General features: G+C 39.3%; 1 protein-coding gene across 1 annotated transcript in view; it reads left to right on the top strand.

The window, feature by feature from the left end:
• The first annotated feature begins 447 nt into the window (after positions 1 to 447).
• Positions 448 to 27,192, top strand: part of LOC114701319 (cytochrome b-245 heavy chain) — a 38,259-nt gene continuing 11,514 nt past the window's right edge. The window contains exons 1-8 of the mRNA XM_028881407.2: positions 448 to 725; positions 2,625 to 2,720; positions 4,516 to 4,626; positions 15,163 to 15,247; positions 16,968 to 17,113; positions 19,494 to 19,684; positions 22,731 to 22,860; positions 25,317 to 25,409. Coding sequence (XP_028737240.1) covers positions 681 to 725; positions 2,625 to 2,720; positions 4,516 to 4,626; positions 15,163 to 15,247; positions 16,968 to 17,113; positions 19,494 to 19,684; positions 22,731 to 22,860; positions 25,317 to 25,409 — 897 coding nt within the window. The 5' untranslated portion in view covers positions 448 to 680. The remainder of the gene's footprint in view (positions 726 to 2,624; positions 2,721 to 4,515; positions 4,627 to 15,162; positions 15,248 to 16,967; positions 17,114 to 19,493; positions 19,685 to 22,730; positions 22,861 to 25,316; positions 25,410 to 27,192) is intronic.

The raw sequence follows: 27,192 nt of genomic DNA, 5'->3' as shown, positions 1-27,192 counted from the left end.
AGGAGTAGAGTCATGAGAATCAACTGAATTGATGTATATGTGGGCACAAGTATGTTTCTGTGTATGCATACATATGTATTTATATGTATGTTTCAATTCACAAATGTATGTACACAATATAGACCTATACCCATTTTAGGATGTAAAATTGGCACATGGTTAATACTCTATAAACAGCATCTATCACTCCTTTTACTTTATCCAGTAAGATTAAATACTGTTGTAAGAGCCTGTCAGAAGATGTCACATGTGTTTAATATTTTACCCAGCACCTATATGTTTTATCCATGGTTAGGTGAATAACTTGAAATTTGCAAGTAGACAACTGTTAGCTAAAAAAAATTTATCCACTGAGTATAATACATTCATAAGCTGCACAAATAACCTGATAAATAATAAAACAAATTTAAAAACTTGGCAAATAGTCTCTCAGTTGTAGCAATTGATTTCATTTTCCAATGTGATTGAATCACGAGATCCTTTTTCTTTCTGGAGTTTTTACGTGGTTTAAAGATTTAAATTTGTTATGGAAACAGGCCTTCAGTTGACCAATGATTAGCTAATTTCTGATAATAGAAAAGGAAACATATTGCCCCAAGGCTGCTGTTTTCATTTCCTCATACAAAGAAGAAGCACAGTGGAGGAGAGAGGCAGACCCAGCACACTCAACCTTTGCTACCATGGGGAACTGGGCTGTGAATGAGGGACTCTCCATCTTTGTCATTGTAAGTACCAACGACAGAGAAATTCTAAACTCTTTAACATGCTGGAGTTCTCTTGGGAGCCAAAATAGAGCAGTGGGTTTTCTTATTGTTGTTTGCTTAAGAAATGTACTTACTCTGTGAACAAACATCTATTTAAATGTCATTAAAACTATGCATCAATGGCTCTCATTTCTCCTAGTTTATTTCTGAGTTACTAAGACTATAAAATTAGCCAGCATTTAACAGAGAGAATAGAAGACAGTTAGTACTAAAGATCTCTAATACTGAGATTTTTTCTTAATTGCTCAGAGGTAAAAATTTTCCACTTTTTATGTGACCTACTTAAAATGGTCAATTAAAACTTTACTGTTTTCTAAATAATATTTATTCTTATAGATTTCTTGGATGGGAAGGGATCTACCTTTATTTCAGTAATAACACCCAAATGACCAAAGTTCTCAAATTTCTTTTTAAAACAAGCACGTTTTTTTTTCCCTATGAGGTCTGAACTGTAGTTACTTGTGAATTTTGCAACAAATTGAGATGAAAAACTTGAAATTTAGACTCATACATATGCAGTATGTATATTATATGTATTTATATACATATAAAGTATGTCTATAATATACAATTATATATCAACCTATTTATCTTGAGACACAATTTCAGAAGTAAGGTTGTGGCTAATTTTCAATTACACATTGATTTCTGTTCTGTACTCTTGAGTTAGTGTTCTCAGCAAAGCAATTAAGGATGAATTTGAAAGAAATGTGCTATCTAAATATCCTTGCCAAACAGCTAATGCAGCATGATATCAAAAATCGCTTATGAATGGAAGTTTGGTAAAAATTTACCATGTAATGCATGGACTCTTTGAGTTCTGGAGATATACATAAATTAATAGCACGAATAAAATTAAAACAAAAAATATTTGATTGAAACATGGCTCATGCCAAACCAACATTCTAATGCAAAATAGAACATGGGGATTTGAAACTGTAGTCCTGAGTACTTGCTACCATTTTAAGGGCAGGTGACTCACCTAAGAAACAAGGTGAAATACAACTTTCATTCTAATTACAGTTTCCCAGGAAGTAGTCTTTGAAATTATGTATGCGTACAGATGAAAGTAAAGACATGGCTTAGAAATCTAGAGTTAGGGGGAATGGCGGGGTGAGAAATGAAGTTTCTGTAGCACCTTCTTCATAAAGAGAGACTGTTAGGAAGCATTCATGGGTATTTCATAGCTAGTATTAATAATAACTAATAATTTAATATTGAAAGAAAATCACTATGGAACTGAAGGTAGAAGACTGGGCAGTATCATCCCTTCATAAGGTTGTTGACATCAAATGCGAACTTAAAATCTAGAATGTTTACTTTTGTAAATTTCATGACCTTGACCCCCTTGCCCACGTTCAATATCCCCTCCTTTAAAAGTGAAGGAAAACTTACCAGATAGAATGGTAAGCTGTATGTGCTGCAAGTAGATGACTGGCTTCTGCGAGATTAGAGGGCAGTTTCTACAGGCTGAGTCAACAACAATACTGGATTTCCATCTCTTCTCACTTTACTTATCCACCATTGTTACCTCTCTGTCTGAGCTTAAGATGAAAAGAGGAGGAGAGAGGAGATGAGACAGACTGTTATTAATTTAATATGTTGACCAAGTAGTGGAGTCATGATGCAAAACGATGAAGAAAGATAAAGTCAGCTACTGAAAAGTGGAGTGGCACTGGAATAGCAAAGAGCTGCCTCTAAACTGATTGTGCTCAGCTCTGTAACCATCAATGTCAAAGTCTGAACTTGAGGGAAGTCCTGTCCTTCACTTGACTCCAGTGTCATATGGGATTTTTTTTTTTTTATCATCTCTACCCATTTAGATTTATAAACTTCATCTGACTTTTTCTGTTTGTGCAGCTGGTGTGGTTGGGGTTGAATGTCTTCCTCTTTGTCCATTACTACAAGGTTTATGATGATGGACCTAAGTACTATTATACTCGAAAACTCCTTGGGGTAAGTAAACTTCTTTTTCTTCTTCTTCTTCTTCTTCTTCTTCTTCTTCTTCTTCTTCTCTTCTTCTTCTTCTTCTTCTTCTTCTTCTTCTTCTTCTTCTTCTTGAGAGAGGGTTTCTCTGTGTAGCTTTGGTGCCTGTCCTGGAACTCACTCTGTACACCAGGCTGGCCTTGAGTTCACAGAGATTCACCTCGCTCTGCCTCCTGAGTGCTGGGATTAAAGGCGTGCGCCACCACCGCCCAGCTTTTGGGGGTGGGTGGGTAAGTAAACTTCTACCTCATGCAATATTGGCCAGCTCACACTTCTAGGCAGATGTGCTCATATTTATTTCTTTTAAGAATTAAAAGAAATAATCTGACCAACCAAGACAACATCACCAGTTTCACCCCCAATTGCAAATTCTCTGTCAAGAGTCTATTAAGGTCTGCCAGCGTAGCAAACAAGTATGGCAGAGGGTCTAAGCTGCATCCCTCTCTAGCAATATGTACCAGACTTAACATAGGAATCTGTAGAATGGAAAGCCTACTGGGAACCATTCACAAGTGACAATTGAAATTCTCTGTAATTTTTCCAAGGTAGATGGTTCATACATTTTTTTTTTGCCTTCCTCCTAATGACACATGAAATGATCTTGAGAAAATCAACTTCAAGCTACATCTGGAGACCGGCAGGGACTTTTTCGTGTACTACAGCATTTCAGTAGGCCAGCAGTGTGGAGGTCCTTGAATTTCTTTGAGTCTTTAAGTAATCTTTTTCCTTGAATTGTCAGGTATCTATATCACAAATGAAAGCAATTAGAACTGCAGCCACACTTCCAGAACACATAATTTGTTATATAATGCTGAAAATATTAATTGCTTACACTAATAATATGTTATAATTATATGTATAAGTATTATCAAACAATCGTATGACATTATTAAAATTGTCTCTAATGTATTCATGCTGACCCCGTAGGTTGTAGAACAGGCAACTTCTTTAGATGTTGCAAAACCCATTTTACCCAAGTATTACACCATATCAACTTAAGTTACAGTTAAGGTCTGAATGCTAAGGGGATTTTGTTTAAAATCAAAGATCTAGTTTTGATACTGACCTCATGTTAATGGTACGCATGCTCAAAGATTTAGGAGGCAGTAAACTTATGCATGGAACTTATTTTCAAATGTATCAACTACGTAAAGGGGGTGCTCAAAGGATAGGAGTTCTTGCCGCACAAGCATGAGGTGGAGAGTTCAGTTCCCCAGCACCCGGGTACAAAGGCAAGTGTGGCCACGGGCACCAGAGCCCCACTCCTGGAAGGATAAGGCAGCAGTGGGGACAGTAGGATCCCTGGAGTGTGCTGAGCACCAGACTAGAGAAACATCAGACGGTGAGATCCTGCTTCAAGCTGACACCTTGTTCAATGGGATAAAGCAGAGAGCAACAGACATAGAGGAGGACACCCGATACTCTCCGCAAATGGAGAAAGGGGTGGAGAGGTCGATAAAGCACGCATACTAAAATTTAAAAGTTTTAGTCTGGGAGGTGGATAAACACAACTCAAAGTACATTCATTTCAACTTCTCTTCAGGTTTGAAACTTTAAAATGTTCAGTTGAGGTTAAAAGGCAGTTTCAGGTTAAAATAAAGCACATCAGTGGACCCTAAGAAAAAAGTCCTCTGCTCTGAAGGAAATTCTTTCCAGATGTCTTGAAGGAGCTTTTTTTTGGGGTCCCATGATAGGACTCCAGGGAAGAGGAATGTGGGTATTCTACTCACCCAAGTCTCTCTATTCCCTATCCTCTCTCTTTTAGTCAGCACTGGCTCTGGCCAGGGCACCTGCAGCCTGCCTGAATTTCAACTGCATGCTGATCCTGCTGCCAGTGTGTCGAAATCTGCTCTCCTTCCTCAGGGGTTCCAGTGCGGTAAGAGCAAATATTCTTGTGGAGCGCCTCAAAGTTTCAATCCATTATGCCAAATGCTCTTTCTAAGGAAAAGCAAATAATGCTTTGTGAAGCTTCTCTTGTGTAGAATATTTATGGACTACACTGTGTCCTATGCTATAATATACATCATATACATTTACCTATACACATATGAATATATATACAATAGTATATATCAAATAATATATATTATACTATTTGAGGGTAGAGTTCCCTGGAGCAATCATTTAACTTGGAAATTTTAAGATGCAGCTAAACAAGCTATATATCATCAATAGTAATGAAGTAAAACATACATGTATTAGGAGTATATGAGCCAGACATGTGATATTTTGGAACTAACTGTTCAAGAATATTTTTTAAATTTTATCAGAAAAAAAAAACATTTTCTGTGTAGCATCTCAAGCAAATTCAATCGACGCACAAAACAACATACTATAAGAAAATATGAGCTGGGCAATGGTGGCACATGCCTTTAATCCCAGCACTCACAGAGCAGAGGCAGGCAGATCTCTGTGAGTTGGAGGCCATCTGGGCTACAGAGTGAGTTCCAGAAAAGGCACAAAGCTACAAAGAGAAACCTTGTCTCAAAAAAACAACAAACAAACAAAAAAAACCCAAAAAAACAAAAAACAAAAAACCCAAAACAAAACAAAAAATAAAATAAAATAAGAGTAGGAATAGCTGATTCCTATGATGGCACAAGTCTATAATCCCAGCAATGAGGAGCCTGAGACAGACATATCTTAAATTTGAGGCCATCCCATGCTATATAGTGAGTTCTAGTCCAGCATCAGCTACATAGTGAGATCCTTTTAAAAGTAAAACAAAGCAAACTAAAGAAATTTTAGCTCTATGGGATTGGAAATTTCAGAGCTTTCCTACATGCCCAGAGCCCTCTTTGCCCTCACATCAAGATTTTAATGAGCACCTTGATATAGAAAGAGTATTTTTAACCTATAATATTTTATATACACTTTTTTACTGGTAACATTATATGAAGATGAAAATTAAGTCATTGTTATTTTATTTATTTATTTGTTTGTTTGTTTGGGACAGGGTTTCTCTGTGTAGCTTTGTGCCTTTCCTGGAACTCACTCTGTAGACCAGACTGGCCTCGAACTCACAGAGATCCGCCTGCCTCTGCCTCCTAGTGCTGGGATTAAAGGCGTGCGCCACCACAGCCTGGCTAAGTCATTGCTATTTATTTAGCACATGTGTTCAAATGAATGTTTATGGTACATCCCATAAAACATTAAAATAAAGAGCCATGGAGGATCAAATAAGACAGAAATGACATTAGACGGGTCCGGAAATGCCAGGAAGATTTCAGAGAGAAAGTAGCCTGAGAATGGGCATATGAGGATATATCAACATCTAGAATTTGTTGATGAAATAGAGAAATATTCTATGTGGAGAAAATAGCATGGGCATACAAAAAAGCATAGAAAATGGTGAGAAAATCTCACTCTCAAAAATGAGAACTTTTATATCTATTATCACCGTTTATTGTGTTCTATTTAAATGTATTTGTTGCAGCTCAGTGGTACAGTACTTGCCAACCATACATGACGCTGTAGGGCCAATTGCCAGTACCAAAAGAAACGCCAAGGTTGATATTTACCCAATGTATGAATCTATAGCTAGATTGTTTTCCTTCTATGAATGTTTGTGTACTTGGAGAATGAAGATGGATTTAAGTCAGGTTCTATCTGGCTTGGGAGAAAGAGGGATAGCATATTCGCTCCACAGGAAGAAATGGAGAAACAGTGCACAGAACTGGGCAGGTTGAACATGTCACTCTCACCAAGGAGAGACAGCATCATGAGCTTGATTGGGCGATATTTCAGTGTAACTAGCCTTTAAAACCTAATTATCAGCAAGACCCTGCTTCACTTTGGATTTTTTTTTTAACTATTCCTGACCACATTGAAAGAATTCCTGAGAAATATTAGGGGTTAGTGCCCTCCTGGGACCTGGAGTTCAACAGCCAGTTCGTCCTGCAGAATTGGTGTGCTCCAGATTCAGTGAGAAATTTTGCCTCAAAAATCAAGTGGAAAATTGAGGGAGACACTTGATATAGACCTCTGGCTACCACACAAACACGCCTACCCCATCCTCCCTCTCTCCCTCTCTCCTAAAATCTTAAAATATTTAAGTTGAAATCAATTTGGAAGGAAAACAGCAAGCAAACTCTTGTTTATGAGAGTGCAGTAATTGTAATGGGTAAGTGTCTAAGACAGTGGTGCTCACCCTTCCTAATGCTGCGACCCTTTAATACAGTTCCTTATGTTGTGCTGACCCAAATCATAACATTACTTTGTTGCTACTTTATAACAGTAATTTTGCTAGTTATGAATTGTAATGTAAACATCCATGTTTTTCAACCCCCTGTGAAATGGGTCATGACCCACAGGTTGAGAACTACTGCTCTAAGCTAAGACTGGGGTAGAAAGCAGGGATTTTGCTGGGAAACTCCAAGCTTAAATGTATAGCTAAAGGACTAACATTTCATCCGACAATTGTTGAACATATGAACTAGATTGTGAATTACAGGTACAACTTGCATTTCACTTTGCCTCCCTTTTCCTACTCATACAAAATTCTTATTAGCCTAATGAAGAGTTTTTGTTTAAAAACATACAGCCCACAAATTTGCTAACATGAGATGAACAGACAATTAAACTTTGATACTATCCACCTCTTTACAAAATACCATTTCATCTTAAACATACTCCCTAAACTCCACTCTTGGGGGTCTAATTTTACATGAAGAGTCGGGGAAAAGGGTGTGGCTCAATAGCATAGCATTAACCTAGCATGCAGGAGGCCCCGAGTCCCAGGTCCAGCACTGCAAATCCCTATGGAGTTAGAAAAATGACAGCAAACCAACAAATCAGACAGGCAGACAGACAGACAAACAGACATAAACGAAGAATGTCAGCAAGTCCTTTGAAGTTCTCTGGAAAGGGTCAGGTCTTTTAGCTCTGGAAAATACTATGACAAAGCTCCTTTATCTAAGTGATTAATTCCATGTGTTACAAGTCTGCCCTGCACACTGAGAGAACCCAGGGCAAAAGCTAACAACAGCCCCTAGTGTTAGACATTGACCATCAGGCTTTCCAAATAATCTCCTGAATGGAAGACTCAACGGAGATGAGATCCCACTGGATTGCAAGGCTGATAGCCAAGCTATGCATCCATCTTTTAAATAGCACAGGAGCCAGATGAAGACTTGCTAGATGAAGCCATTGCACAACAGCCTTTTGTTTTTATAGAGACATGATTTGGGTGCTTAAGAAAAAATTCTCCCTGTCCCCATTTGAATGCTTTCTATTTAGAGGAAGTAAAGCCTGAGAAACAGGCAGTGTTTTCACCAAGGCGGTCAGTTAAGAAATCCCTGTTACCCCACAACCCAAAGTTACATTGCCTTGAGTGTCCATGTCCCATGAGCAGCACATATAAAATGTCAATTTTGGGGCGTCTTGTGGTCCACACGGGTGAAGACTTTCATGAGAATCTTTAATAGCAGATAGTGACAGATTGGAGAAAAGCCCAACCCTGTAACTAGCTAGATCCTCCCACAAAAGAACAATTTCCCTCAGTCCTTTGTTATTTATTTACATTAGCATACAAAGTAATGGTTCTCCTTAGGGCATTTTCGTACATCCTTGGTTCTGGTTGATCGTGTTTCCACTACCCCCTCTCCCCATCTCTCTGCCATTCATCCCCATTCATACTCTTTCTCCCTAGAACTGCTCTTCATGCTTTCATACCACCTAGTCTGTTACCCTTCCCCTCCCCCTCCCTCAGAAGCAACGGCCTGCTCCAGGTATGGCATGCCCTTCCTTCTGAGATTGGCAATCTGAAATGTGAACTTTGAAAAATGAAACTGCTTTTCTGATTGAGATTTAAATGAGTGAATATGCTGTGACTCATGTCAGAAATCGCAGCCGCCACAGCTCACTGAAGCTCCATAGAACTCATGCCAGGGGAGTGAGGTGGGAACACAATTAAATGGGAGTATTGGGTTGAAAGCCAGGTAATTGTGCTCCTAGAGCCTTTTAGATTTTGAATGTGTCAACTAAACACCTGTAACTGTCCCTGTGGCTCTGTTTAAAATGAGCATTTGAACCTGCTAAATAACCTACTCTAGAAATGATAAGGATATAATAATTTCAAGAGCTTGTTAATGGGACACTGTGAGAACTAAACATCCACAGAATTTCTGATCAGTTTTAGAGGTCTGAATCATTCAGAGTTTGATTTCTGATTACCCAGAGGGGGAAAAGCCCTCTGGCTGTGTATCCTTACCCTTTTCAAAAAAAAAAAAAAAAGAAAGAAAGAAAGAAAGAGAGAGAGAGAAAGAAAAAGAAAAGAAAAAGGGTAAAGGTTCTCAGCTAGCTTTGTTGAGGGAGATGGGGAAAAGATAGGCCTAAGCATACGGAAGTCCTTGGTGAACTTTTAACAACCTCACTTGGATGTGTAGAAACACATTTCTAACTTGTGACCCATCCTAATCTTCAGGTCAGGATGAAACAGGAAGGTTAAAAGGTAAGGTCTTTTGCCTTGTACAGGCTCAGAGTCAGAGGGCCTCATCATGGCTGTCTCGAACCGTGTGGCCTCCTAGAGGGGAATCCCTTGTGCTTTCTGTCTCAGGAACAATTTAGCAGGAAAGCAGGTCAAAGGATGCAAATGTACTCATAAATACGCCCTGCTAGGAAGGACTGTAGTTTAGTGGAAGAACATGCCAAGTAGGAAAGGCCATACATTCCATCTCCAGTGTTGAAAACAGAAGAACAATGAATGAACACACTTTTATTAAACATCTACTGATTCAGTTTGTCAATGTTGAGTTGTCCCCCCAGTGGAGGTCTTTATATACATTAATAACTGGAGACACAGAGTGAGGAAGGGCAGACGGCCACAAGCATAAGGAGCTTAGAGTCATGTGGAAGCGATATAAAATAGCCATGGGATTCCAAAAGTATAAGGAGTATCATAAAAAGCGTTATCATTCATATTTACCACATATTTTTACTGCCACATGTATGCCATTGCTGACTGTTTCTTCACCTGAGATCTATAAGTAAATGTAAAGATAGCTCTTGACATTTTACCTAAAGTGCTTGTAAATATGTAATGCAAATGAAATCAGACCAAGTATACATAAACTAGAGCTACAAAAGCTCACAATATACCCTATTCAATATAGACTTCATTTTAGTTCCACTTTTCATTATTTTGAAATTCAGTTTCAATAGAGCATAGAAATTTGCCAGGATGTCCCAACAATTGCCCTTGCACTATAATGACAATTTGTTGAAATTAGGCAAGGCCCTCTGTGACAGTAACAGAGAAACTTCCTTTTAGAAGTCAGTGGACAAAGGCGAAGAGGTAGTTCCCTGAGGAAGCTGTAAGGCGTGATGACAGCTTGTCTGTTTGGGAGATGGCTGGTAACAATTCAAAGCACAGAACTGGTATCTGTAGGGTGAGGAGGAACAGAAAGGACCCAGGCAATCAAAGACAGTAAAGCTCTTCCTTCCAACTTCACCAGCTTATCATCGTGCCTCATTTTCAGGAAGTGGTGAGGAGATCATTCTCTTGAAAGCTCAGCATCAGCATGACTTGTGGCTTTCTTGAGGGTGCCTTGCCATTCCTGAGCACACTGAAGCCTGTGCTTAGGAAAGATGAAGGATTGCCGCTGCCCTGATGGGACCTGTTCCCTTGACTCACCAGTTACTCTGTTTGAATAAAATCTTCTTCGTGTTAACTAGCTGTTAAGATAGAATGCTTATCTTTGAAGAGACACTGTATTACCAAATCATAGCTCTCCATCGTTCTGACACTGTATTTATTTTTTCTAAGGGTTTGTGTCAAAGGTTGGTTATGGACATCAACATCTATTATGTCTCAAATTTTGTTGATGTTAATGAGAGCGATAAAGACGGAACTATGGAGATGACGTAGGGAACTCAACAAAGCCATATTATTTCTCTTCAGATTTGTTATGATGTGGGAGGAGCTAGTGAATTTTTCTTTCAATCCCCCTTCAAGACAATAGAAAATAAGCAGTGGCAAATGTAGATAGGCTTAATGATCTTATTTTCAAGGCAGTAAAAAGTGTGCTCCATTTGGGTGACCAAGTAATTATTAAAGAAAAAATTGACAAGTACATAGCATGTTCATCTTTGTACAGGATACTTGCCCTGTAGCTGGAGAGCCGGGGTACATTAGATGAGGAGTTTGTTACATAATGATGCAAAATAACATCAAATTCTAATGAAACATCTCTCAATGAATACATGCCTCCTAGAGAAGAACTTCGATGATTATCTAGGTGAGAAAATTGTCCTACAGCTAAGTGGTAGGTCTGTGACTCACCATAGACACATGCGGAGGCAAAACTTACTTTCAAATGTAATTCATTACTGCTTTCAACTATGCTAATTCCCATCCTGTGATTCTTTATTTGGATTTGGTTTTTTGAGAGGGTTTCTCTGTGTAACAGCCCTGGCTGTTTTGGACCTTGCTCTGTAGACCAGGCTGGCCTCGAACTCACAGAGGTCTGCCTGCCTCTGCCTCCCGAGTGCTCAGATTAAAGGCCCATGCCACCACTGTCCAAGAGCCCAATCCAGTTCCCCACTCCAGGAAGGATGCTATTAGTTCTCTACTCCTGTGCAATGACTCACCACAAATGCAATGGTTTTGAACAACCCTCATTTACAAGCTGCAAGTTGTGGCAAGCAGAGGTCCAGCATCCTGTGATTGACTTTTCTACTCAGCATTCTATGAAACTGAGATTCAAAAAATGTTTGCTGGGCTGAGAGGAAATGAGTGTACCTTGAAAATGGATTAGGATATTCTTCTGAAAGTCTGGGCTCAGAGATAGAGTATGTTTCCAGCATGCATAAGGCCCTGGGTTCCATCCTCAGCTCTGTACAACAAAATAAAAAACAACAAACCAAAAACCCTTTTCTGAGCTCCTTCTTAGCAAACTTCTATTCATTACAGTTGCTGGTCTGTGGTCCCTGTTTCCCTGCTAGGAGTTATCCCATGGTCACTTTTGGACCCCACAGGTCCTACCGCCTTCCTGCCATGTACCTGTCTCCATCCTCCAGGCAGCCACAGTACCTTACATCCTTCTGGTATTTCAAATCCCTAACATCCTCCACTTGGGATGTCTAGACCTAGATTTCAAGAGTTTATGTAATAGTGTCAGATACCTGGAAAAAAATCTCCCTCTTTAGGTCAATTTTGAACTTTACATCTGCAGAGTCCATTTTATCATATAGTCTAACAAAATCACACATCATAGTCACAGGTCCCATCCAAAGTCAAGGGAGAAGATTGTTCAAGATGATTACAAATCATTCCAGAATTCTGCCTAGCAGAAGTACTCTTGAAAACTGAAGGAATGTGGCAGTTAAGAAACAGGAGGCTGGGGTAGAGCAAAGGTTCAGCTGTTAAGAGCACTGGCCCTTCTTCCAACGAAGCCAGGTTCAATTCCCAGCACCAACATGGCAGTTCACAACTGTCTGTAACTCCAGTTCCAGGGGATCTGGCAGCCTTATTCGGGCAAAACCCTGATTGACACAAAAAAGAAACAGGAGGCTGTTTTCTTAAAACTATAAAGGAGTTCCCTGGTCTGAATGAGGCCACCGTTAAAGCACAGTGGTAGCTGAATGATAATATGCCCTTTATTGGTTTCTTTTCCATTCCAGTCTTCATTCTTCTACCCTGATTTTCATTTTTCTATTAATTTTTTATTAATTTTACATACCAACCACAGATCCCCCTCTCATCCCTCCTCCAGCTCCCCACGATTCACCCCTCATCCCCTCCTCCAACAAGGTAAGTTCTCCCTGGTACATTCAGTTGAGGAAGGTCCAAGCCCCTCCCCTCTGCATCAAGGGTGAGCAAGGTGTCTGACCATAGGTAATGAGATTTAGAAAGCCAGCTCATGCACCAGGGATAGATCCCAATCCCACTGCCAGGGGCCCCTCAAACACACCTGTCTACATAACTGTCTCGATTAAGCAGAGGGTCTAGTTCGGTCCCATGCAGGTTCCACAGCTGCTGGTCTAAAGTTCATGAGTTCCTTTGAGCTTGGTTCAGGTGTCTCTGTAGATTTCCCCAACACGATCTTGATGCCCTAGCTCATAGAATCCCTTTTCTGTTTCTTCAACTGGACTCCCAGAGCTTGGCCTGGTGCATGGTTGTAGATCTCTACATCTACTTCCATCAGTTACTGGATAAAGGCTCTATGATGACAGTTAGGGTATTCACCAATCTGATTACTGGAGTAGTCCAGTTCAGGTACCCTCTCCACTATTGCTAGTAGTCTGGGGTCATCCTTGTGGATTTCTGGGAACTACCCTAGCACCAGGTTTCTCTCTTACCCTGTTAATGTCTCCCTCTATCAAGATATCTCTTTCCTTGCTCTCCCACTCTGTTCCTGTTCCAGCTCAACCATCCTGTTCCCTCATGTTCTCATTCACCATCCCCTACCCTTTTTTGCCCCCACCATGCCAAGTTTACTCATTAGGATCTCCCTTCCCAAGGCAATCCTCTTAGTGTCCTCCTTGTTTCCTAGCTTCTCTGGAGTTGTGGGTTGCAGTCTGATTATCCTTTGCTTTATATCTAGTATCCACTTATGAGTGAGTACATACCATGTTTGTCTTTCTGTGTCTGAGTTACCTCACTCAGGATGATATTGTCTACTTCCATTCATTTGCCTGCGAATTTCATGATGCTATTGTTTTTTATGGCTGTGTAGTACTCCATTGTGTAGATACACCACATTTTTCTTTATCCATTCTTCAGTTGAGGGGCATCTAGGTTGTTTCCAGGTTCTGGCTATTATAAATAATGCGGATATGAACATAGTTGAGCAAATGTCCTTGTGGTATGTTTGAACATCCGTTGGGTATATGCCCAAGAGTCTACCCTCACTTTCTATGATCACTTTCCACTAAAGATACCAAAACTTAAATTCTTAAGTCAGATTTTTGAGGCACTTAGAATAATAATGATGGTGTCCTTGCAACTGATTTGATAGACAAATAATAGAATGAGATCCCAGCCAAAGTGAAATTTTAATTTTTATCTATAATGGAGACAAGAATACTTGCATTATTGCATCAAGTGATAGTAAATTACCTGGGTCACACAAGACACTTGATGACACTTTTCTACTCTATTTGCAATCCTTACCATCTTCCTTACAATTCCAAGCATCATCTTTCATGTAGCCTTCCCTCTTTTCAGGTGTGGTGAACTGAGAAACAGTAGGGTAGGTACAATTTCTGTATAATCATCTCTTTCTACAAAGTCGGAATATTTATTAAAAAAGAAGTAACCTCCTTATTTAAATTGAATATTTAGACCATGTATAGACAATACCTAGGATTGTTTTAGAAGTTCACTGTCCTCTTTAAAGAACTTGGTCTTTTTGTGACAGTTCATTTAAATTGTGGGGAAAAGCAGCTAGACCAAGCAAATGGGCAGAATTTGTGAGGATAAACTCTGTTTTAGCCATCAGCTAGGTTTTGCTTTTTCTGCTTTGAGCACTGACTTGACTTCAGATTCAAATCCATGCGCTCTAACGTATGGAGGTGAGCCAAATACACTGGACCCACTTCTAGTTTGAATGTCAAGGTATCCTATAAATTACTGCACTGTTGATACAAACAGTTCTCAGATGGTCTGGGTTGAGCTCCCATCTCTGTCACTTACTGGCTGTATCACATAAGGCAGGCTAATCATCTTTGATTCCTCGGCTGTTAGGTAATGGTCCCTCCTTAATAAAACTGACCTAAGAGTGAGAATGAAGTGAGCCAATACATGGAAAAGGCTTAAAGAAGCTCTTCCATGAGCTTTCAGTACTGCTAGTTGTTACTATAATAATAATAATAATAATAATAATAATAATAATAATAAATAATAACAATAACAATAATGATAGTTATATACTATCATTATTGTTATTGTTATTATTTTTTATTATTATTATTATTATTATTATTATTATTATTAGACAATGATCTTCCTTGTCTCTGACTAACCCACTTCCCTCCTTCTATAGTGTATATGAGCAATTGGGTTGAAGACTTATTCACTTGTTCTAGAATTGTTCACTCATCTTTGTCCCCACCAGACTCCTAGGAATGTAATCATAGGCCAACTCTTTATGAATTTCTAGATCCCTTGTTTATTATATAAATTAATCATGACTATAAATATGTTTGTCAAAATTCAACACTTTATACAATGAAAGGGGTATTTGAGAGAGGGCTTCATGTCATTAGTATAAGAGCAAGAAACATATTACTTAAGCTTGCTGTTTGAACGGGGAGAACTACCTCCCTCTATCAGTTTTCTAATCAACCAAGTGGATGGAAATATATCCTTGTAGAGCAGTGATGAGAATTATGTGAGGTGATGCACGGGGAGTGTCTGGGACATAGAAAGCTTTCACACTCACTGTTTCTACCATTCTCTTCCCATCCAAAGTGCTGCTCAACAAGAATTCGAAGACAACTGGATCGGAACCTCACTTTCCATAAAATGGTAGCATGGATGATAGCACTTCACACTGGTAAGTTTTAAAAGACATTTGAAATGCAAACAAGTTGTAACAGAGGCCCTGTCTCTTCTTGGATACACGTGTGTGTCAGACTCTACAACTCCATTATGTTGTGGTCAGATGAGCTCAGTTCAAAAGCATTCAAATTCTATTTCCTGATTTTAGGATTCACACCTATGATGATTTTTTTTTAAAACCATAAGGTCTTCCTATATAAATAAAATAAAAACATGCCATAGAATCTGCCCTCATATCCTCACCATTTTCCTATTATTTTAGTATAAAAGTGTTTGTTAGTGAACACACAAAAATTTTTATTCCTTCTACTGAATCGCTTTGCTACAAATGTGGAATTTGTGGATTTTTGCAGTAAACCTATGGTAATATGAGCTATAAATCGAAAATCTCTTAAGAAACCCCTTAAGATACTTTAGTGATTATTGTTATCTCATCATTTGTATGTAGATGATGTGTTTTTACATGTAATGTATTCTGTTATTACTGTGGGTTTGTAGGTGTTGTTGCAACAAAGAATGTACCTACAACTTAGGCACTCTCCATGAATTCACTTAAATAATTTATTTTGCCAGAAAATAGACACAAATAGTAATGAACACAAAAGGCTTTTCATCTGCCTGTGAGGAGGCTATCTCTTACCTGATGAAAATGAGCTCAGTTTAGAGGTGTTTAACTGGGTTCCTCCTCTACCAGATTGTGCAGGACTTTGAGTTTTGGTAAATGAAATTAAATGTAAAATTAAATGTGGTAAATGAAATTAATGTATAATTAAAAAAAACCTTTTAAATAAAAAATGCTTCAAAAGAAATGACTGATACTATCCTGTTAGAAAGTAGCATACTAGGCCGGGCGTTGGTGGCACACGCCTTTAATCCCAGCACTCGGGAGGCAGAGCCAGGCGGATCTCTGTGAGTTCGAGGCCAGCCTGGGCTGCCAAGTAAGTTCCAGGAAAGGCGCAAAGTTACACAGAGAAACCCTGTCTCGAAAAACCAAAAAAAAAAAAAAAAAAGTAGCATACTTTACCAGGAAGAATGCAGATACAGGGGCCACACAGCTTGGATGTAATTGCTAAGTCAGCTGCTTCTCGGCTAGGTGACCTTGGGCAAGGTCTTAAAGCAATCTATGCCCTAGTGAGCTGATATGAAATGTACTTAGATCATTGGTTTAATACGAGGACTGAGTAATTGTAAAGCACTTATGACAGTGTCAGGCCCTAGGAAGCTCTAGGCAAGTGATAATGAAGTTATCCATGCAGTTTCTTTTTAACTTAAGAGATTCATGCTGTTGACCATCAGTTTGTATTAATTTGATTACGTTTGTCTCTGTTCTCTGGAGGTGATTTAGCATGAGTTTCTTTTCTCACTTGAGCACAAATCCATTAGGGAAATAGAGTGGATGTGGATATATCAAATGTATAATCTTTAGAAATTAGTTGGATCTTCAGAACTGTTAGTTCAACACCTTCATTTTACAAATGATGGAACCAATACCAGAGAGGCTGTATGATTTTTCCATAGTCACACAGGCAGAAAGAAGCTGTCTCTCTATTAGAAGTGTCTTGCTCCACTGGTTATTGGGACCCAGTTCTAGTTTACAGCATCCTAGACCACATCCCTTTGTTTCGCTTGAGAGTCAGAGACTGTGGCCAGAAACCTAGATTCTAATAATGTTGTGCATACCTCTCCTCTTTGTTTCTCTTCTCTGCCCTCTTCAGCAATCCACACCATTGCACATCTGTTCAATGTGGAGTGGTGTGTGAATGCCAGAGTCAACAATTCTGACCCATATTCAGTCGCACTCTCTGAAATTGGTGACAAGGACAATGAAGAGTATCTCAATTTTGCCAGAGAAAAAATCAAGGTAAGCCTCCACTTCTCTGATCCAGATGTTTGCTGGGCTATGAAAGCAGAGAACAATGAAAAGCTATGATTTGTCCCTTAAAGTCAACAATGCAAGTTTGCTAATGGCTTAAAATGTAAGTGTAAAGAAAATGTCTCCTACCTTCTTGGTCCCATGCGCACAGACTGCTCAGGTATTTCCTGAATCCTTGGGCTCTCTTGGAGAAATTTTGTATGCAGATCCTGTAGTAACTCACACTCACCCATAACTGTGCACACCAATAAAATAAAGCAAGAGATTCATGTCCAATCAAAGTTGGGCTTACAATGAAAGAGATCTCATACCTTAAAGAAGTCCGAGTGAATACCTGCAGATAATGTTATGAGGGACTTGCTAGGCAACTTAGGCTTTCACTAGATGATTTGAGAGAGTATTTAAGAATGCTAATATTTGTTTGAATTGTATATGATCAGGAATTTGGGGTAGTTCTGGGATTACTATCTTACTTATTTTTCTGGGAGGCAGAAAGAACAAGGCTATCTGTAATAGGCAAAGAACCCATGTTTTGTCTAGATGCAAGCATGGTTTCAGAACAGTCTTGTTTTTTATTTTTAAAGATTTATTTATTTAATTATATTTGTGAGCAAAAAATACCTCATGGTTATTCATAGGCTCTCATCCTATGAGTTCCTGAACCTTCTTCTACACAGAAAGGAGCTCAGGTCATTTTTATGAACTTCATGGCTTAGGAAGATAGTTAAATTCCCCACTGAATTTCAAACACATTTTCTGAGTTTAGAAAAACAGCTACAAGACAAAAAAAAAAAAAAAACTTTAATTTTCCCACATCAAACTGACATAAGAAAATTGGAATGGTCCATAAATTCTTTTTCTGTGGTACCATGGATAATTTTTCTTTCCATTGTTCATTGTTTGCCCAATGATGTATATAAGGATGACAATTTGGACATATTCGTTGAACTGGGTCACTTTTATTGGATCTGTGCTTACTCCACAGTGTCTTCCTTTTCAGTCACTTAAGCCTGTCTCCTCTTCTTTTTTTTCCCTTTTATTTTATTTTACAATACCATTCAGTTCTACATATCAGCAACAGATTCCCTTGTTCTCCCCCCTCCTGCCCCCTCCCCTTACCCCCAGCCCATTCCCCATTCCCACCTCCTCCAGGGCAAAGCCTCCTCCAAGGACTGAGATCGACCTGATAGATTCAGTCCAGGCAGGTCCAGTCCCCTCCTCCCAGACTGAGCCAAGCATCCCTGCATAAATCCCAGGTTTCAAACAGCTATCTCATGCAATGAGCACAGGACCTGGTCCCACTGCCTAGATGCCTCCCAAACAGATCAAGCCAATCGACTGTCTCACCTATTCAGAGGGCCTGATCCAGCTGGGGGCCCCTCAGTCTTTATACTCTGGTTTCTCTTCAGATCGTATAAATCTTTTGCCCTTCTCCTCTTCTAAGGACTGCCTTGAGGCCGCCAGTATCTGTGCCCAAGGATGAGATCTGAAGGGATCTGCAGTTACTTCTCCCTGAGAAGCCTTTGACAAATAACTGATGAATGCAGGCCGTGAAGTGCAGCTTCTTCCCCTTTAGTCAGTACAAACGCTAAGGTATAGCTCACTCTCAGACTGCTTTGTCTATGCCTGAGCGTATGAAACTGTCTCATCCTTATTCAGTAGAATTCAGTGATACTGGAGACAAAACAACAAAAACAAAACGAAAGAAAGCAGGAACAGTGTCACAGGGCATAGCTTCAGCCTGACCCTGTGCATCTCTGTGTACCACAGACTGCTCTTTCCAACTGATAAGAGATCTGGCCTAGACCTTTTACCATTTTTAGTTTTCATTTCCTGAAAAGTGGACAAAATGAGAGAACATCTCTAAGGCCAAGTTAAAGCTAGCCCCGTGAGATGTTGTCTTTCTTTCTCCTTGCCTGACTTTCTCCTTTTCTCTCACCCATTCCTTCTTTGCTGAGAAGCTTCTCTTGGAACACCTCGTTTCTAAGTTCCTTGCCCATGAACTCTCATCTCAGGGTCCACTCATGGTGAGCCCAACCTCAGATAGCAGGTATTCTCAGACTTCGTTGACCAACTAAGCACTGTGACATTTCCAAATCAAAGACATGGAGAACCTAGGACGCTTTGAGGACTTCTTTTACTAGGTCAGTCCTTTATAGTTGAACTCCATTAGAATCATCTGAATGTAACAGTTCTTATTTACTATGACTCCTCAACAATGTAAGACTGTTTAAATTTGGAAACCTCAACACAATATCTCTCTGAGAGATATGATGAGACTAGCCAAGGGACAAGAAATGCCTTTTTCTAAATAGCTGGGAAATGGACACTCCTTCAGTTATGAACCTACATGTTTCTATTTTTCCAGAACCCTGAAGGGGGCCTGTATGTGGCCGTGACTCGGTTGGCTGGCATCACAGGAATTGTCATCACACTATGTCTCATATTAATTATCACATCCTCTACCAAAACCATCCGGAGGTCTTACTTTGAAGTGTTCTGGTATACACACCATCTCTTTGTGATCTTCTTCATCGGCCTTGCCATCCATGGAGCTGAGTGAGTTTTCTAACTCCATTGCCACAGACTTGGGGTTCACTTTCTAGCTATATTGCCCAGTGAGAGATGCAGTTACTTCCTTGCTTTCGTGTGGTCAGCTTGTCTGCTGAGGGAATGGAATAGGACAGCAGAGATCAGTCAAAAGAAGCAGCAACAGTTTTGCTTTCACATTTTACCTATCTAATTCCTGATGCAGTTACTTCAAATAAGCTTGAAACACACACCCAGTGTGTAAAATATGCTGGCTATAGTTACTTTCAAGGCCACTGTGTATGATTGTGTAGATTGTCCACTACAAATTCCTGCCTAAAGAGGAGGAAGCTAGTCTACCTTCTGTTGGCCATACCTTATTGAAAGCATTGGTAGGCTCTTGGATGCCCACCACATTGTTTCTCTGGGTAAATCACAAGCAAGTTAGGTAAAATCCCAAAGTAAAAGAGCTAGTGATTAATCAGTTGAAGAGATTTTCTGTCATCCAGCTGATTTTGATTTAAGCAAATAATCATTACTGATTGCCTACTGGGTATGAGGATCTATCTCAGGAACCATGGAGAAATGCTAGCTAGAAAAATACATGGACATTGCCTTTAAACTTTTGGATATGATAAAAGTAATAACTTCTACCTAGCTCTGTGTCAGGTGCTAAGAACTTGACATTCAATGTTTTTTTAGCACCTCTAAATGTATAGATGTAGAACCCCAAAGTAAAAATGGTAAAATATGTGGGCCAGGCCGCTCCCAGCTAGCGTGTAGCCTAGAGAACAGGTGGTCTAGAGTGGCCTGTGGTGAACACTCCCATAAAGACACACAGTGCTTGATTATATGCTTGGAAAAACATCTGCTTTACTATCAAGGTTCATTTTTCTACTCTTTCACACCACCTGCACCTAAAAGCCAAGCCCAGGGAAGTTCCGTGGTGTGTATAGAGTTCCAGGAATGTAAGGGTGGGGAAAGTAAATATGCAAAACTCAAGCCAAGTCACCTAGAGGTGACCAAGTCTTGAGAGTGAAAAGAGGAAGGATGAGAAGCAGCAACTGTGGCCAACTTCTGTGTGCATTCTTAACCTCCTTCCCGAGTTCGACCCGATAAACTCTTTCTAAGCACTGAGGAATCTGTGGGAATGAGCAGGCAGTCTCCTGAGTCTCCTAAAGCCACAGAGTGTCTTTAAGTGAAACTTGCACACATTTCAGCTATCTCAGAGAATCCTACAAAAGCGAAGCATTTCTTCCCCTCCCTCCTTTCCTAATCCCACCACTTCCTGCTTGTATAGTGGCACCAATAGCTGTCTGCCTTTGGGTCAGACAGGGATTTATTTGCCTTATTCTCTATCTAAGTCACACTGCTTAAGGGATTGCTCAGGATCTCGTGCCTAGGTAACAGCTGAACTGGAATTCAAATTCCGATTCGCAGACTTTGGGCCCTATTACTTAGAGCATGAGGAGAAAAATCATATGTTTTCTATTATTTATTCCCCATGTGAAGTAGGGACTCAAGACCTTTTGTAATTACTATTCCTTGGATTCCTGCTTTGTGCCTGATGTTTTTCATATGCCAAGTCCATTGATCACTGAATTCAATATTTAATGAGGAAATGTACCTGTTCTACAGATGGAGTGACTGATACTCAAAAGAAGTTAATTTTACCAAAGTATGAATGAGTAGGACTGAGATTTGAGGTCAAGGCTATCTGGGTCAAAAACAGAATTATTTTCAATAAATCATTCTGCTTTAGTACCCCCACATAAAAACTGCAAAAATAATACTTGCTTCTCAAGCTTATTCCACAAATTAACTGAGACAATTGGTGAATGGTGCTTTTCCTCAAGCCTACCCATAATAAGTGCTCACACAGGAAAGTCTCTTCACTAAGACCTAGGAATAGGAAGGGGTTAGTCTACACAGTAAGTTCCAGGCCAGCCAGAGCCACCTAATGAGACCCTGTTTCACAAAAGGGTAGAGGATGGTTTATGGCCTTGAATTAGACCATTCTCAGAATATACTAAATGATATGCTAAATTTTAGACATCCCAAATGAAGTTTACAAATGAACTTCCATGTCTCTTCTATGAATATATTCTGAAGACCATAGCATTTGCATTCTTTGAAATAACTTACTCCATTCTGTGCTTCCCTCTTTCCATCACCACTAACCCAAAACTGCCTAATATTCTAATATTTGTTTACATAATAATTATTGGGTTGAACTGAATAGGCTTGAAGCACCTTGGGAACACAATACTGGTGCTCATATCTGTGAGGATGGTTAAATCTTCTCAGAAAGGTATCATTTTTTAAACATTTTCCAGATGTAGTCTCACTATGTAGACTAGGCTGGCCTGGAATCCTCAAAGTCATACTCTTCCTGCCTTAACATGTAGAATTCAGGGATTACAGGTGTGTGCCATGCCTGGTCTAGACAAGTTAGCAATCTACAAATAAAGCAACACTTCTGCTAGCCTCAAGGCCATTGTGTGTGGTTGTGTGGGTTGTCCAGAATATGAAAAGGCCTGTCTAAAAGACAAAAGGTAGTCTGCTTTCTGCTGGCCACACGTTGGCTTGTAGGAGTGTCTTCACAGATGACCGTTTTCAAATCTGCACAAAGGCACCCCATGGGTTAACAATCAGCCTGTTAGAACTATCGTTTTTCTGGGTTCTGTTTGTCTATACACAAAAATGATACTTGAAAGGAAGCGCATTCTCCTTTAAAAAAAAAGAGCACATATTGGTAATCCAAGACTCACAATCCATAATGTTACACGTTGATGTTCTTTGTACCACCACACAGAGTTTTCTTTCTACTGTTCAAGATCACACATTTTCATTTCCTTGCCTGACTTATTCAGAAAGGGTGACATTAAGAAGTTCAGGTCCCCCATCAAAATACTTGCAATATGTCCACAATCAGTGTTAAGAGTATATATAGCTCATTGCTAGAGTGCTTGCCTAGCGTATATGAGGCCCTGGATTCCAAGAGTCTAAAACACTCAAGTAGGTTGCTGTCTTGTTATTAAGTGATGTGGACTTACATTTTTTTTTTATTCACCAGACGAATTGTACGTGGACAGACTAAAGAGAGTTTGGAAGAGCATAAAATAGATAAATGTAACAACCAAATCTCAAAATGGGGAACAATATCGGAATGCCCAGTACCAAAGTTCGCTGGAAACCCTCCTATGGTATGTATTTGTATTGCTTCTTTTACAGTGCTGTTACTAGTAGGCTTAAGAAACAAGTACAAATGTTGTGAATTGGCTAGAACTTTTTTTTGAAAAACAAACTTTGCCTTGATCTGTTGTCAATGTCCTAGAATGAAGTTGAAAAGCAATGCTTTTAAATTGCTCTTTGGGGTTAAGAGCCACCACTACCACCCCCACCTCCTCCTCCTCCTCTTCTTCTGGGTATGAAGATCGCAATAATAGCAGTCAATGGTTTTCAGAGGTGCACTTAGGGATTCCATCCTGCTCTAAGTTGTATGGCTCAAATAAATCACCTATAAGGAGCTGTGGGTCTCTTTGGTTACCAGGAAGCCTATATGGCACTCCATATGGCTTTCTGAACTGTTAAGAAAATAAATGAAGTAGCACATTGTGCTACCTTTAGGATCAGGAGATCCCATCTATCAGGATGACAAAGGTTGCATAGACAGAATCATACCAACGCCAAGGCCAGTCACCTTGTGATAGAGTAAGAGTGAGACAAGGGCAAACAGGGGCAAACAAGGTGAAACATTTGCTTTCTCCCATAGAGAATTCTTCAGAGCTCCGTTCTGCACAGTCTCTATATCTCTGCCTCATAAAACAAGCTCTATAATCTTCATGTGGTCTTTCCTTCCTTTGGCAGACACTATACTTTGCTGGTTGCTGTGCTAGCCACTGGTGTAAAATGAACAAAACTCAAAATCTGTCTGGGGCTTCTGACTAGTATTATAACTATTTTCTTAAGCATTGTATAACATAAAGACAAATCTCCTATCTCGTTTTCTCCTACTGTTTTGGCATGGGAATATTCTTTTGCTATGCCCATTACTCTACAATGGCTTAATGCCTTGTTCATGAATGACATCAAGCTGACTCAGCAGTGACTTGCTCCTACGATATTCAGCCATTGATAGAAAGGGTACAAAACAAACCTTATTATTGGTTCTTTTATGGGCAGAGTTCCTTGATGACAGCTGCAGTGAGTTTGTAGGCAACAGCCACAAAACTACTTCTAGGTTTCTGAGGATATCAAAGGAAATGTCCAAATCTGATGCCATTCAATGTCACTCTACATTATCGTAGGGGAAATAGAAGAGAGACTTTCAAAGCATCTATCTTATAAAGATGAAGTAGAGCAAAATAATACTCCTCACTTCTATTGAAGATATTCTTCAGTTTTGGCTAGTGATCTGAAGAACCCGAGTACTTTCAATTTTCAACAATATGTCAAAAATATAGTTTAGTAGACTCTTGAAACTATAATGTCCTAGCTATTGTTTATAAAGCTGAGATCAAACGTCATGACAAAGAGCAAGTTGAGGAGGAACTGGCTTATTTCAGCTTATAACTCTCAGGTCACACTCCATCACTGAAAGAAGTTAGAGCAAGAACCCAAGGCAGGAACCTGGACACAGGAACTAATGCAGAGGCCATGAAGGGATGCGGTTTACTGGATTGCTCCACATGGCTTGCTCAGTCTTCTTTCTTATAGAACCCAGGACCACCAGCCCAAGTTTTTCACTGCCCACAGTGAGCAGGGCCCTTCCACATCAATCATCAATCAAGAAAATGCCCAGCAGACCTGCCTACGGGAAATCTGGATGGAAGCATTATCTCAATTGAGATTCCTCTTCCAAGATAACTCTAGCTTGTGTTAGGTTGACAAGAAAAAACAAAAAACAAAACCAACCAGGACATATGAAAAATATGCTCTTATTTTCTACTTCAGATTCCATTATAGAAAATCAAATTTTAGATAATTTAAACTTTTTGGTACTTCAAATATTAGATTAGGAATCCAACTGGTAGGCCTGTTGGGTCTAAACATTTATATAGAGCCTAAAAAAAATCTATGAAGCAATTTCCATATTCTGTCCAGAGACCTAGATAGAAGCCTTAGAATCTTCATGTGTGTCCCTTCATCAAGAACATTGTATAGCTCCTAGAGTTTACAGGAATATTGAAGAAGACAGCTGAAGTCTTGCACAAAATGTGTCATCTTGCAAAAGATTAATTTCAGATTCAATCGCTGGGAGAAAACCATGCAATGTTACATAAAAAATCTCATGTTGCTGAAATGAGACAGGTTTGTTCTGATACCATCTGTGCTCTCTTGTAGGATAGTCCAGCTTCAGTTATGATGCTGAAAGGAAACCTCATCCTTGTAGGAAGTTCCTCTTTTGAAAGTCTCACACTACAGATACAGATCGTATAACATATAACCCCAATGTGGATATTTTACTGGCTTGACAGTTTATCTTAACTTTTGATATTTCCATAATTTGGTTTTATGAAAAATTGCTTATCAGTAGTAAATACTTAAACAAGCTTACGAAGGTTAGCCTGGTTTGTAAAATGTTTTCGTCTTCTGAATGTTTCACTAGCTGTTACCACTCCCTTGGCACATCTCAAGTTTGTATTTGATGTGATTACAGACTTGGAAATGGATAGTGGGCCCCATGTTCCTGTATCTCTGTGAGAGGCTGGTCCGGTTTTGGCGATCTCAACAGAAGGTGGTCATCACCAAGGTATTTGCTGATGTGGGAATTCTTAGTAGCTAAGTATCACATGGGCAAGTCTCCTCACATTCTCTATATTGTTGGTCAAAAAGACCTCTTAGCCACGTTTCTTTTATTAAACTGAAAATAGAAAGCTTATAGTTTATTTTCTTGAATTTAACTTAGTGATGAAATGGATTGGCCTTTAAGTGGGAACAATATAAGGTATCACTTTCTGTGATTACCCCCCCGCACACACAGTATGTGTTAGTGAGACAATTTTAGGTACTAAAAAACAACAAGAAGCAAACAAAGGAGGTTGAAAGATCTTTCTAGTTCCTCTTTCTATTCTTTACAAGTAATCACAGTGTATTAGAGCTGCAGTGTCCAATGTGTCAAGTGGATTAATACATAAGCTTCACCTTGCATTTGGTCTCCAACCTCCAAGTCTGGAGTGCTCTTTCTCTATTTTCCTATGTTTTGTTTTTCGTTACTAAATAAGAGACATGTACAATTAGATAGACTAACAGATAGATAGACTATCAGATGATAGATAGATAGATAGATAGATAGATGATAGATAGATAATAGATATATAGATAGACAGATAGATAGATAGATGATAGACAGAAAAGTTCCTTGCTGCAGATTCAGTAAACACCCAGCAAGACTGTTTTGTCAGATAAACTTGAATTCTGATCAATTCACTTCAAAAAGGATTTACAAAAAGCCTATTATAGGTTCTTTCTTGAAAGACACTAAAATTCCTTCTGTAGCTTTTTCCAGTTGATACCTGTGGAGAGTCATAGTAGGACGAGTCGTGCTGGCACTGAGAGTCCTGCAATGCAGGGGCCTGCAGCTGCTCTCCTTCTCTGCTATTTATATTGTATTATTTTTAAAAGTCTAGCAATCAACAAAGGGGCCTGCCACAGTTTTCCCTTCAATAAGACATGACCAAACCAAACAAATATTTCTCCTAAACATATTTCTAGGGTAAATTTTTTATCTTGTGAAGAAAATAAATGTTCACTTTCTTTTCATGAAAATACAAGAAACAGGTTATCCAAAAATATTCCAGTGAGAGTGCTGTCTACTAGTATATTTTATTTAGTTAAATCCTCTTTGTGCTCATAGTAATAAAATTGCAACAAGAAAAAATTATTTTTAATACACAAAATTACAACATGGCAAACAATTTTCAACATAATTTTCTCTATGCACAATGGTGCTTTCCAATTGCTTATTGCAAAGCAGAGGAAGTTGTCTGCAGCCTTGTCATATGAGATACATTTAAATACCAGGTTTTGAAAATGTTTTAGAATGTTTTGGTGGTGCTAGGTGTCAAACCCAGGCATCACACATGCTAGACATATACTTTGCCACTTAGCTGCAGCTTTTATTAGTAGTAATTCCCACACTTGCGCAGCTCACTCATGGACAGAAAAGCTGAGAAACACCACTGAGCATTGAAAAGCTGTTGTTTCTGTTCTCCAGAACTTTCCCTCCTCTGATGCCCTTTGGTTTGTCTGTACATGAACCTCTGAAATTCTTCTAGCTATCGTAGGTGTCTTCCAAAGAACAGTATATTACCTTTCCGGTTCTTTTTTGCTTTGATTTCATTTTCAGTTAGCTCATAATTGAACATATCTATAAGCTACAATGTAGTGCTCCCATATGTTATACCTGTGTAATCAAATAAAGTAGTAGCACAGCGTTCAACTCAACCATATATGATTTCACTCTTATAAAAATATCCAAAGTCTGGATGCTTTGCTCAGCCTTGATGCAGGCTTGGACCTGCCTCAACTGAATG

Source organism: Peromyscus leucopus, chromosome X (assembly GCF_004664715.2).
Source record: "Peromyscus leucopus breed LL Stock chromosome X, UCI_PerLeu_2.1, whole genome shotgun sequence".
In the NCBI taxonomy this organism is placed as follows: domain Eukaryota; kingdom Metazoa; phylum Chordata; class Mammalia; order Rodentia; family Cricetidae; genus Peromyscus; species Peromyscus leucopus.
The sequence above is the reverse complement of the archived record's forward strand: the minus strand, read 5'-3'. Positions and strand labels throughout refer to the sequence as shown.